The sequence below is a fragment of the Stenella coeruleoalba genome (assembly GCF_951394435.1).
Source record: "Stenella coeruleoalba genome assembly, chromosome: 2".
NCBI classification, from domain to species: Eukaryota; Metazoa; Chordata; class Mammalia; order Artiodactyla; family Delphinidae; genus Stenella; species Stenella coeruleoalba.
The window spans coordinates 133,109,129-133,120,871 of NC_137147.1; the positions used below are offsets into that span (position 1 = coordinate 133,109,129).

General features: G+C 58.5%; 1 protein-coding gene across 4 annotated transcripts; it reads left to right on the forward strand.

Annotated features, from left to right (window-relative positions):
• Positions 1-489: 489 nt before the first annotated feature.
• MAN2C1 (mannosidase alpha class 2C member 1) lies at positions 490-11,695 on the forward strand. 4 transcript variants are annotated; one of them, XM_079914858.1, is made up of 26 exons: positions 490-790; positions 1,045-1,170; positions 1,610-1,733; positions 2,889-2,959; positions 4,041-4,218; positions 4,532-4,721; positions 5,875-5,981; positions 6,164-6,274; positions 6,469-6,561; positions 6,689-6,805; positions 7,031-7,126; positions 7,223-7,368; positions 7,719-7,842; positions 8,203-8,324; positions 8,432-8,517; positions 8,634-8,789; positions 8,986-9,096; positions 9,240-9,372; positions 9,632-9,736; positions 9,838-9,994; positions 10,086-10,229; positions 10,617-10,726; positions 10,827-10,906; positions 11,041-11,189; positions 11,276-11,385; positions 11,458-11,695. In XM_079914858.1, exons 1-26 carry the CDS (start codon positions 690-692, stop codon positions 11,582-11,584), a joined length of 3,174 nt encoding a protein of 1,057 aa, XP_079770984.1. In that variant the 5' UTR covers positions 490-689; the 3' UTR covers positions 11,585-11,695. The 4 variants fall into 4 exon arrangements, with proteins under 4 accessions (XP_079770984.1, XP_079770983.1, XP_079770982.1 ...); XM_079914857.1 differs by having other exon boundaries at positions 8,999-9,096; positions 9,278-9,372; XM_079914856.1 differs by having other exon boundaries at positions 8,999-9,096; positions 9,278-9,372; positions 10,827-11,385; positions 11,458-11,598.
• Positions 11,696-11,743: the final 48 nt, after the last annotated feature.

Consider the following 11,743-nt stretch of genomic DNA (forward strand, 5'->3'; position numbering starts at 1 on the left):
GGCTCCTCTGAACTCTTCAGTCCCGTGTAGGGAAATACATTATTCTGTTAGGATCATGAATTCTATGTCTGTGATCTGCAATCTCAAATCAAAATCTTCGGAGTTTCTGGCGATGGGCAGCACTTAGCCATATACATAAAATAAAACATGTAGTAGAGGAAGCTGAGGTTACTGGGGTGCAAAGCTCTATTTAACGCATGTCTGCCGATTGGCTTTAAAGCACCGGTCCTGGCGCCCCGGCTCTTGCCACGTTAAGCGGACACGGGTGTTCGAGATAGCCAGAGGGCGGGCTGGGACCAGAGGGCAAGGAGGTTCCCGCTTGCAGCTTCTGAGACTAGGTGACCTGCGTCGGCAGCAACCCAGGCTCCCACCCGTCGTGCCTAACGGCTTGTGTCTGTCCCAGGCCTTTTGCAGAATCAAAGCGTCAAGCTTCCTATTTTATTTAGGGATTTGCCCTAAACGGCCACCAGCTCGGACGAGATAAGAGGAGAGCATCGGAAGTGCGGCTTTTAGCTTTCAGCTCCCTGCTCAAAGTTCAGAGCAGCGAGACTTCACAGAGCCGCTGGTGTTCCAAGAAAAGCTGTCCGGGCCTGGAAGGCGCCCTTCGGACGCCGGAACCTTTGGTTCCAGGCCGTGGACCGCGCCGGCAGGGTTTGGGGCCTTCCGGGGAGAGGAGAGAGCGCGCGGCGATGGCGGCGGCGCCGGCCCTGAAGCACTGGCGCACTACGCTGGAGCGGGTGGAGAAATTCGTGTCGCCGCTCTACTTTACCGACTGTAATCTCCGCGGCAGGTGTGGCCACCTCGTCCATGACGCCGGCCGGCCGCATCCACGCGTCTCTAGCCTTCCCGTCCGGGGGGAAACCCAAGCTTCGGCCACCTGGGCCGAGGGACAAAGTGCCCGCCGCGGAAAGGGCTGGGGCCCAGGAGGAGGGATGGGGGGAGACTGAGCTGTGAGGCAGCCCTCCCGGCGGTGGATCGAGGGAATGCGAGTCCCCACCCGCCGGCTGGCCCAGTGGCGCGTGCCCACCTGCCCCTCCCGCCCAGGCTCTTCGGAGACAGCTGCCCAGTGGCCGAGCTCTCCAGCTTCTTGACGCCCGAAAGGCTTCCCTACCAGGAGGCAGTCCAGCAGGATTTCCGCCCCGCGCAGGTCGGCGACAGCTTCGGACCGACGTGGGTAACGCTCCAGAGGGAGGGCGGGGCCGACAGGGCCCCGCTCCCGGCTTACTCGCCTCCCCTAAGGGCCACACCTCCATTGTCGGCCCTGTGCCCTAGACCGTCACTTGGGGCAGAGCAGCACCCTCTGCTGGGAGCAGATCCCTGATCCCTCAAGACTTAATGGGAGAATTTTCATTTCCCCCCCTTCTCCCAGTCCCTGGACATCCCTTAGGCAGGACACTCTAGGACAAATCACAGACCCCTGATTCTCTGCCTCTTTCCCTCACCTTGCTGTACACCCCGTTGCTCCTTGCTTGTGGATCAAAGCTGAATACCTTGTGATGCTGCAGATACTTGGTGAAAGTCTCAAGCCCCTGCTGACCCTTAGTCCAAGGAAGTATGTCGAAAGGAAAGGGCTTTGACCCCTAGGCCCATCTTAGTGGTTCTGTTGCAGATGGTGGACCTGTTGGTTCCGGGTGGAGCTGACCATCCCAGAGGCATGGGTGGGTCAGGAAGTTCACCTTCGCTGGGAAAGTGATGGAGAAGGCCTGGTGTGGCGTGATGGGGAACCTGTCCAGGTGAGGAGCCCTGCCCTAGGTCAGGTATGGCCACATTTCAGCCCTGGTCTCTGGAGAAGCCACAGCTGAGTGGCTATGCCTGCAGGGTGGTATCAGGATTTCAGGACTGGACAGGTTGTTGCTTGGGCCCCGGTGTAATTGTTCCTTCTCATGTTTGAGAGGATCGCTGAGGGTCTCAACATAATTAATACTAAACCAACCCTGCCACTGACTGGTCACCCTCCCATTCTGGGATGAAACTAGTTATTAATCAAGTACAATAATAGGTACAGCAGATCCATTTATTAACCCTTTACTAGGTGCCAGACTAGTGACTTTGCAGACTATATCACTTTCTATTTTTAGTTTTAAATAAACTGGTTTTTATTATATGGAATATGTGCTTATGGCAGTCGGGGAGGGAGACTTCGAAACAGTTCTGGATAATATAAAGTTTAAAAAGTCCTCTTCACCTGAAATAATGGATATCTCCCTGCTACCTCACCCACAGTTCCCCAGATATAACCACTATTAAGTACCTTGTTTATGCATCCAACCTTAACAGGTTTAACCTTTAAAATCCTATGTGGTAGGTCTTTATGGCCATTTACAGACTAAGAAACAGATATATAGATGTTAACACACTTGTTCAGGTTCACACAGCTTCCATTTCAGTTTGACTAACCCTCAGTCTCAGGTCAGGACTGTTGTTCTTCCTGTACAGAAAGATGGCAGACCCCTCCCTCCCTCCCTTCACTGGCTCAGCAGGATGTCTCCTGAGTGCCCTCTCTGGCAGGTCCCTGTGCTAAGCACTGGGGATATAGTGGGGAATGAGGTAAACCTGTCCCTGACTTCAGAGAGTTTCCCTTCAGATGCTTATTCAGGGGTACAGAGGCCACCAGAAGCCACCAAGGACCTGATACCTCCCCAAGACTCCACAAGACCAGTGGCTTTTCTGCTGGCAGATAGGTGCCATTTGGTGGTCATGGCACTGACTGCCATGGGGGTTGGGGCACCTGCTACCAGAGGTCCCTGATTTGTCAATCTTGGCCTTGTCTGGGAGAGAGGAGCCAGTGCTAGGGACCCGGTAGAGGGGCCTGGCCTCCCTCAGCTTATACTTCATCTGAGCTGTTCACAAGCCTCAGGTCCTGTCTCTTTCACTGCACTCCCCACCAGGGTTTGACCAAAGAGGGGGAGAAGACCAGCTATGTCCTGACTGAAAAGCTGGGGGAAGAAGACCCCCGGAGGTGAGTGAGTCCCTGTGCTGTGGTTGACCAGTGCTGTAGGGGAGGGAGCATCAGTGGGCAAGGAGGAGCTGAGGCCCAGAGCCATCTGAGAAACACACCCACTTTCAATACAACCATCTTCAACTCTCATAGTTTATTTTTGAAAAGCAGGATTTCTCTGGCTATAAAGATAGTGTTTTCGTTCTTGGGTTAAATACAGAAAAGCACAAAGAAGTAAATAACTCCCATTATCCCATCACTTAGTGATGTCCATTATTAACATCTCAGCATTCTTCTCGGGAATTCTTTCAAATGTAGTTTTTACTAGTTGAGGTTGTATTTCTTTGATATTTTGAATCCTGATTTTTAAAAAATCCATATTATAACATGCATTTTATGACACTATCAAAAACTCTTCTTAGGTATTATATTTATTGAACATTGTGTATCTGATGTTTCCAGGCACTGGGACTGATGGTGAATGATGTGATTCTTGACAGCAAGGGCGACTCACATATACTTAATAATTGCAAAACTGATGAGGGCTTTGAAAGAAAAAACTTTCAACATAAGAAATTTGTTCTAGACTAGGGAGAGGGATAAGAGGAGAGTCATGGAAGGCTTCCCGAAGGAAGTCATGTTTGCTCTCTGAAGACTGAGTAGAACAGCACCACAGCCCACCATGCTCTCCAAACAGTGGCCTGCCCATATTGGCCGATGGATCTTTGTTCTGAAAGACTGGACCTGGGAGATCCAAACATGTTTTTAATGTGCAAAGAGGGTTCTGAGACCAAGGCAGTGCATTGTAAAGACAGCTTTGGAAATAAAAGTCTAAACAACAGTATAATTCACATGGTTCCAAACTTGGCTACTTATTCACCCCAACCAAGGCAGAACACTCATCAGCAGAATTTGGTGTAGTCTGTTGTTTCTACCATGACCCTCTCTTACACGCACCTGACATAACTGTGAGATCCTCTGGGTGGTAGATCCTGGGGGTGAATAGGGAGGGGTCTGCTGGATGCCTCTTTGGTCCTCCCTCCCCAAGCCCCAGAGTCCTCTGCCAGTCCCTTGGCCTGAGGCTGCCTCCCCGCATTTGTAGCCTGACCCTCTATGTGGAAGTAGCCTGCAATGGGCTCCTGGGGGCCGGGAAGGGAACCATGATCGCAGCCCCTGACCCAGAGAAGATGTTCCAGGTGAGCCGGGCTGAGCTGGCCGTGTTCCACCGGGATGTCCACAAGCTCCTGGTGGATCTGGAGCTGCTGCTGGGGATGGCCAAGGTACTCGACACCCCTGCGCCACCTGCTCACACTCTAGAGCCCTGTTCCATCCAGGCAGGCTGTTTCTTGGGTCAGATAGTTGGAGCTCTGGGAATCCAGAATAGGGAGGATGTTTCATGCCTGCCTGAGTGTTGAGAGGATTTCCCTGTGTAAAGGGGAGGAAGGAGACAGTGCTGAGCAGGGGGGCCAGCAGGAGCACAGGGTTGGAGGTAGGGAGGAGCTCTGCTGAGAACCCGTGGGAGATCAGCTGGGGTCTAATTTTGGAGACTCTGCTTGCTTGAGATGGGGATTAAGGGACAGAACCCTGCTGCAGGGCCTCGGGGAGGACAACCAGCGCAGCTACCAGGCCCTGTACACAGCCAACCAGATGGTGAACATATGTGACCCCGCCCAGCCGGAGACCTTCCCAGTGGCCCAGGCCCTGGCCTCCAAGTTCTTTGGCCAACGTGGGGGTGAAAGCCAGCATACCATCCATGCCCTGGGGCACTGCCACATTGATACAGGTAGGGCAGCAGTTGTCTGGGCTGGTTCGGGGAGGCAGGAGTGGCCTCGAAGACCTGGCTGTGCCCTGGAAGCACTGTGTGATCCACATCGAGTTCTTGCCCCTCTTGGACCCCAGTTTTCCCTGGGGAAAGGGGAATGGGCTGTAGGCTCTGCTGGATGTGGCTTCGTTTATTCTTTCAACAAAATCTGATGCCCCGTGTGGCCCCATGCTAGATATTGGGAGGCTAGGACTACAGAGACTGGTGATCACAAAATAGGCAGACACAGTTGCTGCCAGGATGGAGGGAAGGATCGGGGGCTGGGGAGCGCAGAAGAGGCATTTAACCCAGCTGGGTCTGGGGGATTCAAGAAAGGTTTCTCAGAGGAGATGACCTTTGAACAGAGTGAGGATGAGTAAGAATTTGACAAGTGCCCAAGTCCTCAGATAGGAGTGATGTGGAAGTAGTTGAGATGGGGACTCAAGCCCAGGGGGAGGTTTCCTGGGGAGGATCAGGAGGTCAGTTTTGAACCTGGTTAAGTCTGCAGTGTCTGTGAGGCTTATGGGAAATTACATTTTTAAAAAACTCCCCAAAGTATTGATTCTGATGCAGCTAAAGTTTCTGAACCACAGAACAAGGGCTTTCTCTGCTGTGCCAAAGCATGGGATGTAGAGTTCTGGGCTGGTAAAGAAGGAACTGAGGCCTAGAGGTTGCAAGAGGCTGTAGTGCCTCACGCGGGACAGCTGGCCCAGGCAGGTCCATCTCAGGAAGCTGTGCCCTCTGTTCCAGGCTGTCCTTCAATGTGCGTGCAGGGGAAGGGCCAACCCCCACTGCCTCTTACAGGATCCTCTCAGGGGTGTCTGAACCTCAGAGTAAGGCTATTCCAGGGACTGGGGCCTCCATTTCCTGATGTAAAATTGATCCGATAGGCCCAGCCAACCTCCTTTCCCCAGTCCCTACTCCTACCTTGCAAGAGTGATGTAAAGTGACAGCTCAGGAGAGATGCCACAGGACTTTGCAGGGAAAGGGCCTGGGATGGACGGAAGGCTAGGATGACCCTCTGGAGGCCCAGGCTGGGCGTGGTTGGATGCTGGGGGGCAGGGGTGCGGCTGGAGATCTGTGAGGAGCTGGGGACCTTGCTGCTCTCTTATCCTCCACCCTCCTCCCCGTCTAGCCTGGCTCTGGCCCTTCAAGGAGACCGTGCGGAAATGTGCCCGGAGCTGGGTGACAGTCGTTCAGCTCATGGAGCGGAATCCTGAGTTCATCTTTGCCTGCTCCCAGGTCAGAGGGACGGCTGTGCGGTGGTACCTGGAGCCCAATGGGGGCTAGTGTGAGGTTCCGAGGGCTTCTGGGGCCTGAGGGGCAGGGCTACTCACCCTCAGCCACCCACTGGGCCCCAGGTGCTCAGCCCTGGATGGGGTTCTTGTCCCCCTGGCCCAGCTCCTGCCTCGTCTGCCCCACAGGCACAGCAGCTCGCGTGGGTGAAGAGCCACTACCCTGGCCTGCATGCCCGGCTCCAGGAGTTCGCCTGCCGTGGGCAATTTGTGCCCGTCGGGGGCACCTGGGTGGAGATGGTAAGTGCAGTCCACAGCCCTGGCCCCAGAAACCTCCCCTCTGGCAGACAGACAGGTGGGCCTGTGAGGAGATGGACACTCCCTGGGCACTGACTATAACCCAGTGTCACAGCCCTGGCTGCTCCTGTCCGGGTGGTTGGCCTGAGCTCCACCTGGTGCTGACCCCGGCTGCCTCCCTGTTCCCTCACTGCCAGGATGGGAACCTTCCCAGTGGAGAGGCCATGGTGAGGCAGTTCCTGCAGGGACAGAGCTTCTTCCTGCAGGAGTTTGGGAAGATGTGCTCTGAGGTAGGCTGGGAGCCGGCTGCGCCTGCAGGCGCATGGGGCTGGAGCTTGCCCTTGAGTGATGAGGGGCAGAGGCTGTGGCCGTGCTGCCGAGCCGTGGTTCCCGTGCCCAGAGGCCCTTTCCCTGCAGTTCTGGCTGCCAGACACATTCGGCTACTCAGCGCAGCTCCCACAGATCATGCGCAGCTGTGGCATCAGGCACTTCCTCACCCAAAAACTGAGCTGGAACCTGGTGAACAACTTCCCGGTGAGCAGGCCCCAGGGAACCAGGCTCAGAGTGGGCCTGGGTCCCACCTAGCCCATACATCTCCGTCCAGGCTTACTGAGGGGCCCTGGACAAGCCACCCAACCCCGACCCAGAGAAGGCATGCCTCCCCCAGGGTCACACAACAGGAGGGGCAGGTCTAGGAGGCCCGGCTCTGCCTCAGCCCTGACTCTGCCCTCTCTCTTCTACCTGTTTCCCTGCCTGCAGCACCATACCTTTTTCTGGGAGGGGCTGGATGGCTCCCAGGTGCTGGCCCACTTCCCGCCTGGTGACTCATATGGGATGCAGGGCAGTGTGGAGGAGGTGAGAGGGCACCTAGTGGCCAAGGTCGGGGATGGGAGGCAGGCTGGAGAGGGCTGGGTGTCCTGTTCTAAGCTGACCCTGAGCCCACCTGTGCAGGTGCTGAAGACTGTGGCCAAAAACCGGGACAAGGGGCGTACCAACCACAGTGCCTTCCTCTTTGGCTTTGGGGATGGGGGTGGTGGCCCCACCCAGACCATGGTGGACCGCTTGAAGCGGCTGTGCAATACAGATGGGCTGCCCAGGTCAGGCCTGGGCTCACTCAGCCCTACCCTCCACCCTTGCCCTTAGTCCCTTCTGCTCAAATATTGCGCCCGACACCTCCCCTAAACCTTGTCCCCCTCCAATCCCAGACCATGGGCTCCTCCCAACTTCTACCCTGGTGGTAGGGTGAGGGGAAAGCTAAAGGTGGGACGGGGCTTAAACCTACTAGAGAGAAAACTCTCCTGGGGTGTCCAGAACTGGCTTTGTGTGGACAGGGAGCTTTCTGGGCGTGGCTCCTTTCTGTCGGGACTGGGTCTCTTGTCACCCTTGCATGGAAGAAGGGTGAATCACACGGCCAAGCTGGGAGACCCAGGCTTGCAGTCTCCCTCAGGGTGCAGTTCTCTTCTCCGGAGCGACTCTTCTCGGCGCTAGAGGGCCACTCGGAGCAGCTGTGCACGTGGGTCGGAGAGCTCTTCCTGGAGCTACATAATGGCACCTACACCACCCATGCCCAGGTCAGGAGCTGGTTGCTGAGCCAAATGGGGAGGGCGTGCCCTTGAGAGGCCCAGAGGGTCAGAGGAGGAAGCAGGGGACAGAGCCCAGCCCAGACCTGGGGGAAGAGGCTTGTGTTCCACGGAGGAGCCGAGAGGAGAGAAGTGCAAGAGCCGGGTGGTCAGGAGCCTGGAGGAGGCAGGACTGAGCATCCCTGAGGGAGGAAGGGCTTGGGCTGAGGGGGGAGGAGGGAGGCATCTGGGGTAGATAACTCACAAGAGGCCCTGGGGAGCCACCAGGGGTTCTGAGCAAGGGAAGGCTTTGGAAGGTGTCCTGGGATGCTTGAACAGACTCTAGACTGATTCTCCCTACCCTGGGCTCAGATCAAGAAGGGGAACCGGGAGTGTGAGCGGATCCTGCATGACGTGGAGCTGCTCAGCAGCCTGGCCCTGGCCCGCAGTGCCCAGTTCCTCTACCCGGCCGCCCAGCTACAGGACCTCTGGAGGTCAGTCTGTCTTCTGCCCCCCTGCCACCCACTAACCTCACCCCAGACACCTCTGCGGCTGCCCCTCCCTCCCAGCCTTCCGCAGCCCTGCCCTTGGCCCCCCGCAGGCTCCTGCTTCTGAACCAGTTCCACGATGTGGTGACTGGAAGCTGCATCCAGCTGGTGGCAGAGGAAGCCATGTGCCACTACGAAGGTGAGGCTGACAACATTTCCGCTGCTCTCCAGCACCCAGGGCAGAGTGTCTCCTGTGGGACATTCAGGGGTCACCCAGACCCACTGCCCACCCATGACCAGCCAGTCTCTCCCCAGACATCCGTTCCCGTGGCAACACGCTGCTCAGCGCTGCAGCCGCAGCCCTTTGTGCTGGGGAGCCAGGTCCTGAGGGCCTCCTCATTGTCAACACACTGCCCTGGAAGCGCACTGAAGTGCTGGCCCTGCCCAGGCCTGGTGGGGCCCACTGCCTAGGTATGAGCTGGGGAGAAGGGTGGCTACTGTAGCAGGAGGGATCAAGGCCAAATCGAGAGTTGGGGACATTCCCCTGGAGATCTCTGCCCCGGGTTGCCCCAGGCTAGAGAGTACTAGTAATGCTCACCCCCTCCAGCCCCCCACCCCGCCCCGAGTATGGTTCCTGGAAGGTGAAGGAGGCTGTGCTGATGCCCAGGCCTCATCCCCAGCTCTGGTGACAGTGCCCAGCATGGGCTATGCTCCCGCTCCCACCCCCACCTCGCTGCAGCCCCTGCTGCCCCAGCAGCCTGTGTTTGTAGTGCAGGAGGTGAGTGCTGGCACATCGCCGTGGGCGGGGGCTGGCTGTCCTGGGCTGTCCCTGACAACGTGGGGGTTCTGAGCTCCCCAACCTGGAGCAGGTGGCAAGGCAGGGCTGGGGCTGGGGTTGGGCGGGCTGTTGGTGGCGGGAAGCCTCTGCAGACTTAGCCTCAAGGCCCCCTCCCACCAAGACTGACGGTTCTGTGACTCTGGACAACGGCATCATCCGGGTGAGGCTGGACCCAACTGGCCGCCTGACGTCTCTGGTGCTGGTGGCCTCTGGCAGGTGCTAACCCCTCACTGCCCTCTCCCAGTGCCTGGCAGGGGACCCCAGACCTCTCATTCCCTCTGTCCCCTGGCCACAGCTGACCACAGTAGCCCACAGGTGGCTCAGGACTGGGACCCACACATGGAATGGGGCCGGCTGGGTTAGGAGTCTCCTGTCCTCTGGGCCTACTCACCCTACCTCCCACCCCACCCACCTCACTCAGCTGGAGAGACTGCGGTCATACAGTTATAAAGCGCCAGTCTCCATGTCCTTCCAGGGAGGCCATTGCTGAGGGTGCCGTGGGGAACCAGTTTGTGCTGTTCGATGATGTCCCCCTGTACTGGGACGCGTGGGACGTCATGGACTACCACCTAGAAACACGGTGCGGGGTGGGCAGGACTCGGGGGCGGCGTGGGATAGGAGAGTATTGGGCCCCCTCCGCCAGGCCGTCCTGGCTCAGCGCCTCCCTCCCCTGTTCCCCAGGAAGCCAGTGCTGGGCCAGGCAGGGACCTTGGCCGTGGGCACTCAGGGTGGCGTGCGGGGCAGCGCCTGGTTTCTGCTGCAGATCAGCCCCAATAGTCAGCTCAGCCAAGAGGTGGTGCTGGACGTCGGCTGCCCCTATGTCCGCTTCCACACCGAGGTAGCAGGGGGCAGGGCGGTGGGTATCTTCCCTGGGTGTGGCCGGCGAGGAGGGGTCCCTCCCCTTGCACCTCTACCTCCACCCCCGACAGGTGCACTGGCACGAGGCCCACAAGTTCCTGAAGGTGGAGTTCCCTGCCCGTGTGCGGAGCCCCCAGGCCACCTTTGAGGTCCAGTTCGGACATCTGCAGCGGCCCACCCACTACAACACCTCTTGGGACTGGGCCCGATTTGAGGTCTGACGTGGAGTGGTGTGGGGCGGGGTGTGGTGGAGGGTTTGGATCCTCCCTGGCTGGGGAGAGACTCGTTGTGTGGTATGGGGTGAGGAGGAGGAAGATGATGGTCAGCATTTGCTGGTTCCTGACACGTATGCCAGGCATGGTGCTAAATGCTTTCTGTTTAGTCTGATATTCATGCCCATTTGGTGGGGTAAGTACCCTTATCCCCCTTTCCCAGATGAGGAGCCGGGGCTTAGACAGGTTGTGTGGTGTGCGCAGGGCCTCCTGTAGTGAGAGCTGGCATTCAATCGTGTGGTCCCAGAGCTTCCCTCAGTCTACTGACAGGAGCTCTGGAGCACGAGGAGGCGGCGGGGCCACCAAGTGGGTCTCCGATCTACCCTCCAGGTGTGGGCCCACCGCTGGATCGATCTGTCAGAGCACGGCTTTGGGCTGGCTCTGCTCAATGACTGCAAGTATGGCGCGTCAGTGCGAGGCAGCGTCCTCAGCCTCTCCCTGTGAGTGGGGTGCCTCCCAGGGACGGGTATGGGAGCGCGGTCTTCCCAGGACAGAACTTCGGCGGCTCCAGCCTGGCCCTTACCACCCTCCCCACCCCAGCTTGCGGGCGCCCAAGTCCCCTGACGCCACGGTTGACATGGGGCGCCACGAGTTCACCTACGCGCTGATGCCGCATGAGGGTGAGTGCTGCGGCCCCGATACCTCTCTGCCCCTCTCAGCCTCGGTTGCACCAACGGTAAGTGGGGAGCACTCCAGCAGTCCCACGCCCCTACCCTCATTTTCCACCACGCGTCCCTTTCCGGTCTGCGCCCAGGGTCCTTCCAAGACGCTGGCGTTATTCCCGCTGCCTACAGCCTCAACTTCCCCCTGTTGGCGCTGCCCGCCCCAGGCCCGGCACCCGCCGCCGCCTGGAGCGCCTTTTCAGTGTCCTCGCCCGCAGTCGTGTTGGAGACCGTCAAGCAGGCAAGGGCCGGTGGGGTGCGGGGAGCGGGCCGGGGTCCCGAGCTGGGCCCGCCCTCGGCCCCGCCCACCACCACCTCCCTCCGTAGGCGGAGACCAGCCTCCAGGGCCGCAAGCTGGTCCTGAGGCTGTACGAGGCCCACGGCAGCCACGTGGACTGCTGGCTGCACATGTCGCTGCCGGTTCAGGAGGCCGTCCTGTGAGTGGGGGCGCGGGGTGGGAGTGGGAGTCCTGCCCTCGCGGGGCCCTCATGGTCCCTCCTGTTCTCCAGCTGTGACCTCCTGGAGCGCCGTGACCCTGCTGGCCCCCTGCCCCTTCGGGACAGCCGCCTGAAGCTCACCTTTTCTCCCTTCCAAGTGCAGTCCCTGTTGCTCGTGCTGCAGCCCGCACCGAGCTGAGATGAGTCCCTGAGCGTGGGGTTTTGTTTGTGGAAGGCTTTGGGGGCTCCTCATTTCTGCCTCTCAAGCCTGAAGCAAGGATAGTTACCTCTTGAACAATAAACGCTTGGCTTAGGAACCCTGCTGGTAGCCCCTGCTCAGTCCCCTCAGGTCCCAAAC